Here is a 6,598-nt window from a genome sequence, read left to right on the forward strand (position 1 = left end):
CTTACGTTCACGGAAGTTTGCTTTAAAGTTGGAGTTCTCACCCTCAAGTACGGTAAAATTTGAGTGTCATGCTGTTTGAATATTTTAAAATCCACTTACTAGTCTCAGTTAAATAAAGAAGATGGTACAGTTATGGTAATTTAGTCAAGGGCTGGAAAGTTAGCACTGCTCCCCTTCTAGGCGGAGGGGAGCCCCAGGCTAGCTGCTCCTCGAGCCTGAGCGCCCGTGGCTTTAGCCCCTCGTCCCCGCGTGTCTGTCACGCTCACCCGCTCACATCCCTGAGCCTGCCGCCCGTGCAAGCAGGTCATCGGGCTTTCTGGGCCAGCGCCGGGCCCTTGACACTACCTCGACCCTGCTCGGAGCCTCGTAACGTCAGCGGGTGGCTGTGGCCCCTCCCCATCCGGGGTGGAGACCAGCAGCACCGCCCGAGGCGGCGGTGAGCGAGGAGAAGGCCACCAGGTCCCGCAGAGCGGGGCAGAGCGATGCTTGCGTTTCGGTGCGCTCTTCCTTCCAGAGCTCGGAGACGCGCGGCTCGTGGGGTGTTCGGGCCCTCTCTCCGCGAGTGACCTGCCTGCCGGGGGCTCGCTCACTGCTCCACCCACGCCGGCTCTGGGCTGAGTGCTCCGTGGCTGACCTCATTCACGTCCACGGCGGCTCTGTCACTGCCCCATTTCTGAGGTGCGGCTCGGAAGTGATCTGCTTGGGCCCCTACAGCCAGTTGGTGGCAGAGCTGGGGTTCGGACTCTGGCCTTGTGGCTCCCCAGCACTTGCTCAGAAACACCCCTCCCCAGAGAACACGTTGCTCTGGGGCCTTCGGAAGCTTTCCTCTGGGACCTCTGACCTCAGCTCGGAGGAGGTAGAGCCATGCCCGACGGCCGGCCCCTGGGGGAGGACCCCCGTGCAACGTGCGAGCCGTGGGTGGGAGCCGAAGTTGGGGACCGTTTTCCCAAGAGAAACTTGGGGGCTGTCAGTTCAAAAACCACCCCCTGCAGTGTGCAGCCTGTTGAGAAGGCAGGAGAGGGAACGAGGTGCTGCCAGTGGGGTGGGGAGGTGCTGGCCACCCAGCGGGGCCTTGGGGTTAGCTGTTGGTCACCAGGTGGACCAGAGGAAGGGCGCGGCCAGCGGAGGGAGCTTAGAGCCAAGGAAGTCCTCAGGTGGGAAGCGGCGGAGGTACGCTCCTGGAGTCCTTTTCACTCATAGCATTTGCATGCTTCATCACTCTGACTTAAGGCTTACCTGAAAGTTTGAAACAAACAGTACCAAATTGGGGTGCATTAACTCTTTTTATAGACAGGCACCCCTGTTGAGTGGCAAAAATCTAAATTATGGCTGCAGATGAACATGTATTTCCACTTATGTAGTAAAACATTTCCAATGTGATGTCACCAAAAAATGATTTTCATTTACCAATAAAAAAGTGTTTCTTTTTCAGATGCCTGGGGCTCTATCCAGATAGTGCCTGCTTCTCTCCTGCCACTGCTGCCAAAAACAAACAAAAAACCCTCTGTAACAGTGGACACATCCGACTCAGACCAATTTTTTAAAAAAGGCTAGTTTACCCTGAATGTTCCTGGCCCAGTAGGCTGCTCTCTGGCATGTCCACATCTACGAGTTGAGTGTAAGTCATTGTGATTCTTTTTCCAAAGTTTGTTTATGCCAATGGTAGTAGTTACTGTATTTACATAATTTAATGTTATGTGAACCGATGGTGCAAAAAGAAATTGTTGTTTCTAAGAACACTAAAAGCTTTGAAAAGTCTCAATAAAGGCAGATCTCTTTAAAATGCTATGGAATTGGGTGTGGGTGAGACAACTGGAAAATAGTTAACATCTGTTGGGCGTTTACTATGTGTCAGGCACTACATTAAGCCTTTATATAAAATATCTGTTGGATCCTCACAGTAACTCTGAAATGGGTACTGAGAAAACCAAGGCACAAAGACGCTGAGCAACTTGCCTGATTTAGGAAGTGGTGTGGCCAGGATTCTGAAAGAAAATAATAATGGAGTCTGCGCTGAGATTGTCGTACAAGAATTTTAAGTTTCTGAAATCCATAGACAATTCAAAATGGGTGCAGTCATTCGAGAATCAAAGAATCTACCCTTAAGGGAAGGCCTTGGCTATCTACCTGAAGATTAGAAGTGGTTGTGCATTTGTATTTCGAAATTAGAATAAAGTGTTGAAAACAAAAAAAAACCCCAGAAGGCTAGTTTCATGTAACATCTCATTCAAATTTTCTCGTGCCTGCATTTTTCAGGCCCTGTACTTTTGGACAAGGAGATGAAAAACAAATCTTTAGCCTTTTAGTGTTCATAAAAATAATCTTAGTTTTAGGGGTTTCTAGTCCAAACTCAGGCACTACTCTTTAACTCTCCCCTCATGGAAGGCAGGGTCTCTGCTGCAATGGACAACTCTCCGTATGTCCTTCTTCCCGTGGCTGCAAGCTGCTCCCCTGTCATTTTCTCCAGTGGTTCTACTTCGTGAGAAATCCTCTTTTCTACCTGTAATTGTTTCTGAATCTGACATAGAACTTGGTGCCTGACATACAATAGGCATTCAAGTAACCCTTATTTTCAGAAAATGAGACTGACATTATGCATTAGTCCAACAAATTTATTCAACATTGATTATGTGCTTGGCCCTGTGCTTGGCCACTAAGGAGGATGGTAAGCCAACAGTCCTTGTGTTCCGGGGCCTTTGTCTCGGGGGCACAGAGGACGAAGCAGACAGTCAGAAAGCGGTGGGTCAAAGGCTGGCATGGGGCTAAACGCAGGCTGCTGTGGGGTGCAGAGGGCTGTCAGTAAGACGGGGGAGAGGATGCTTTAGGGTCCTGGCATTCTTCCTCGGACAGCAGTCTGTCTAAAACAGTTTGTGAATGTGTTGCTGTTTCATGATCAAGAGTTCTCCTATAATCTCATTAGAAAGAACCTCGTTATGAAATAATCCACAGAAGATTATTTATCTTCTAGTCAATTGGAACACCTCCAGCACAGGTCATGTACTTTGAGAGACCATCGGTAGCTTTGCTTCTTAAAGCAAGGCCAGCCTCATCAGTCTATTTTGTATCTTTGTGCTCTCAGAGACCTGCTGGTCACTGGGTTGAAGGCTTATGAGGAAAGGTTTGGATCCACCTGGGTAACTGCCAGTGGTTCAGCGTCAGCTGAAAATACCTATTCTCTCTAGTGAACCAAGGGGCCGGACACTGATCATGAAAGCTGCTCGCTTGGTGAAGGCACCGAGCCTATTGCCAGTTTGACTTTCAAGCCTCCTCAGCCACAACAGAACCTAGTGCGCCTGTGTCGCTTTCAGTTTGAGGCACCGGGAAAACCAAGTTCTATTTGTCAGTGATTCACTACTTCACTTTGGTCTTGATGAATAGGATGGAGAGAAGACAGAAATTGTAAAGGATGAGGAGAAGGAAGTAGGAAGGCAAAGCTTTTTACTCCCCTCTTTGTTACGTTTGTGTGCTCTGATAAGTACAACGTTATAAAAAAGTGTATAAGTGTGCTGAAGAAAAGGAGTTTTAATCAACCTTTATTGGGTTTAAAGGGAACACACTTTAGAAAACAAAATCATGTCATCAAAAGATGAAAGTCATTGTGATTTTCTCACAACCAACTGAGTCATCTGCCTAGAGAAAGAAGGGTTTCTAAAGGTGTTTAGCACCAAAAAAGAGATCACCCTTCTTATGATCTTTCTTATTCTTAAGTTTAGGGATGGGAGAATACTGTTAATCCCAAATCTGCACATCTCAAAATTCAAGCTAAGATTAAGAAGAAATAAAACCAAGCCCCTAGCTCCCAAAAGCATCAAAGAAACCAGAAAATATTCATCACTGATTCCAGGTTAAGGAGATAGACCTATCAGGGGTTTCTTACATGAACTCAAGGAATGAGAGACATTTTAATATTTGATACAGAGGAAAATCATGTGCACAGTGAGGGTCCAAGATCTGAAAATATCTCGTGGAAAACAGAAGGCTTATGGACAGTCGGCAGTCGCCAGTCCATATATTTTGCACCTGGCGAAATACACAATACAGTCACCATTCTGTCTTCACTGGAAAACAAAATTTCATTTTTTGGCACAGATCAATGCACTTCTTTCGTGGATCCAAGAAAACGTTTCATTAGAATTGAAGACTCGTTGAGCCAGAAACAAACATTCACAGTTAAGTAGACAGACTGAGCCTCCTTTCATTGGAAAAGGAGAGACGAAGGAACGTCAGCTCCTTTCCCTGGTTCTCATTCCTCCTGTTCCTGGCTATTTTTTTATTACCCCCAGAAGCTAGTGCTACTTACATGCATAACAATTTTAGACTAAGGGAATTAGTGAGGTTCGAACTGAGCCGGCGACTCAGGACCACACAGTTCAGTGCATTCACAGGGGATTTCACACTGAGCTTAATGCACAGGAATGTTGTTGGCACCCTGCCCATTTGTCGAACCCTCTCACACATGGAGGAAGAACAGTTCTCCTCAGTGTCAGGACACTGAAATTATGGAATTGCTCAGATATAAAAGGGCTTTTGACAGCCTTTTATGAGGAGTAAGTCATCCCTGTTTGTTCCTCTGTACCCATTTTACTTAACCCTGTATGAACTGAGTGCTAACTCAATTTTGTGCGCAGCACTAATTGGGAAGCTGAAAAATTAAGAATACAAAACACAGTTCCATCCCAAACATCATAGGCCTTTGTAAGAATGGCAAGAAATGGAGAATAAGAGTTAACGAAGGATGAAGTTTGCTGAGATTGAAGACGTTCTGACTCTTCCCGTCAAGAAGGCAGAAAGGCTTTGGCCTCCCTGATCTTCTGCTTCACGCCTCTGCAGGACAGAATAAGCCCAGCGTGATGGTGCTTCAGGGCTTCCAAGCGCTGGTTGAGCTCTTCAGTCCTGTCCACCTTCTCTTCCATGTCCCGAAGGAGTGCTTCCTTGCCCAGAAGCCCGCACTTCTGATTCAGCTTGATGTTGTCAATCCGCAGGCTGTCTCGGGCTTGCTTAGTCTTGGTCAAGATGTCCCTCTTTTGGGCCACCTGAGCCTCAATCTCCATAAGCTCTGACTTTTTACATGCATTTTCTATGTCCACAAAGTGTAACTTTTCCTTCACATGGGTTATTATTTGCACATTGTTGGTCACCTTGCTGCGCAGTTTCAAAAGCTCCTCATTTCGCTCCTCGACTTTCTCATTGAAGGTCTGGTTCTCAATCTTAAGCTGTTCAAAATCTATCAGGAGCAGGCCCTCTGTCAGGTCCTCCTGGGCCCTCATCCTGTTTTCAAAATGCACCAAACTCTGCTTCAGCTGCACGTTCTCTAGCCTCACGGCGCTTATCTCCTTCTCCTTCTTATCCTCCAACGCCTGGATCTGCTCCACCTCTCGCAAAGCGGCCTGGCGACCACCCCTCGTCCGACAGCTGCCCATGGCCTGCATCACCACCTGCTTCTTGAGTGCCTGCAAGCGTCGCCATTCCTTCTCCGCCCGGGAGAGCTTCTCTTTGCACTGCTGCTTCAGCTGGTCCAGCTCGCGGTGGTACCAGCGCAGGTCATCTGACTCCTGCTTCCTCAGATCCTCCAGCATGGCCAGATGGCGTAGGTATGCTTGCTCTTTCTCGGGGGCCTCAGGCTCCGCGCCCTTCTCGGGCACCTCGGCTGCATCCAGGCCCTTCTTCTTGCGCAGCGCCTCGAAGATCTTGTGCTGCAGGTAGATGTTGTAGCGCTGGTAGCGGCCTCGCGCCACCATCAGGGAGCGGTACTGTTCCAGGAGCTCGGCGCGCAGCTGCTGCTCCTGCTGCGTCCGCACCTCCTCAGTCCAATCGCAACTCCCAAGCTCTAGCCCCTCGTCCAAATCCCCCAGCTCGTCCTCGGTCTTCCCCAGGCCTCCTTGCACGAGCTTCTTCTCGCTCTCCTCGCTCTCTTCTCCTTCCTCCGCCAGCTGTCCTTCCCGCTCAGCCTCTCGGTCTGGCGCAGCCTCTTCCTTGCCGGCCGTGGCCTGCTGCAGAGAGACCTGCGACGGGATTTCCTTCCTCCTCGGCTCCGCCGCCACCTCCGCCTCCTCCTCGTCCTCGTCCTCCTTCTCCTCCCACTCCTCCTCCTCCTCCCACTCCTCCTTCTCTGGTTCCTCGGGGAGGCCTTCGGGCTCCGGCTCGGCTGGTTCCTCTGGCCCGGCCTCCGCCAGGTCCCCTGGCTCGGCCTCCGCCTCGGCCGGCCACTCCGGCTCTCCGGGCCCCTTCTCGTCAGCAACCTCGGTGGCCGCCGGCCGTTCCTGGGACTCGGCCGGCTCGGCGCCTTCCTCTGAAGCCTCTACGGCCTCCGGCTCCGGCTCCGCGGGTTCGGCCGGGGACTGGGGGCCAGAGCTGGTTTTGATCCCGGACAGCCGTGAGGCCAGGCTCTCCACATCTCCATCTTCCTTCTCGGGGTCGCCAGTGTGGTCGGAGCGGTCGTCCATCTCCCTCCCGCCGGGCCGGCGCCGCGGACCCCGGCTGCAGGCTGTTAAGTTTCCAGGGGCAACCAGGGGCGCGCGCGGTGGGCCCGGCGATTGGCTGGACGTCCGCCTGACGCCCTGCCCCTTCTCCCCGCCTCCTGGCAAGAGCAGGCCAATGG

At 50.8% G+C, this 6,598-nt stretch overlaps 1 protein-coding gene across 1 annotated transcript; it reads right to left on the reverse strand.

Annotated features, from left to right (window-relative positions):
• Positions 1–3,517: 3,517 nt before the first annotated feature.
• Positions 3,518–6,504, reverse strand: CCDC96 (coiled-coil domain containing 96). The gene has a single exon (XM_007172329.2). The coding sequence runs from the start codon at positions 6,441–6,443 to the stop codon at positions 4,776–4,778; it is 1,668 nt and encodes a 555-aa protein (XP_007172391.2). The 5' UTR covers positions 6,444–6,504; the 3' UTR covers positions 3,518–4,775.
• Positions 6,505–6,598: the final 94 nt, after the last annotated feature.

Source organism: Balaenoptera acutorostrata, chromosome 5 (assembly GCF_949987535.1).
Source record: "Balaenoptera acutorostrata chromosome 5, mBalAcu1.1, whole genome shotgun sequence".
Lineage (NCBI taxonomy): Eukaryota > Metazoa > Chordata > Mammalia > Artiodactyla > Balaenopteridae > Balaenoptera > Balaenoptera acutorostrata.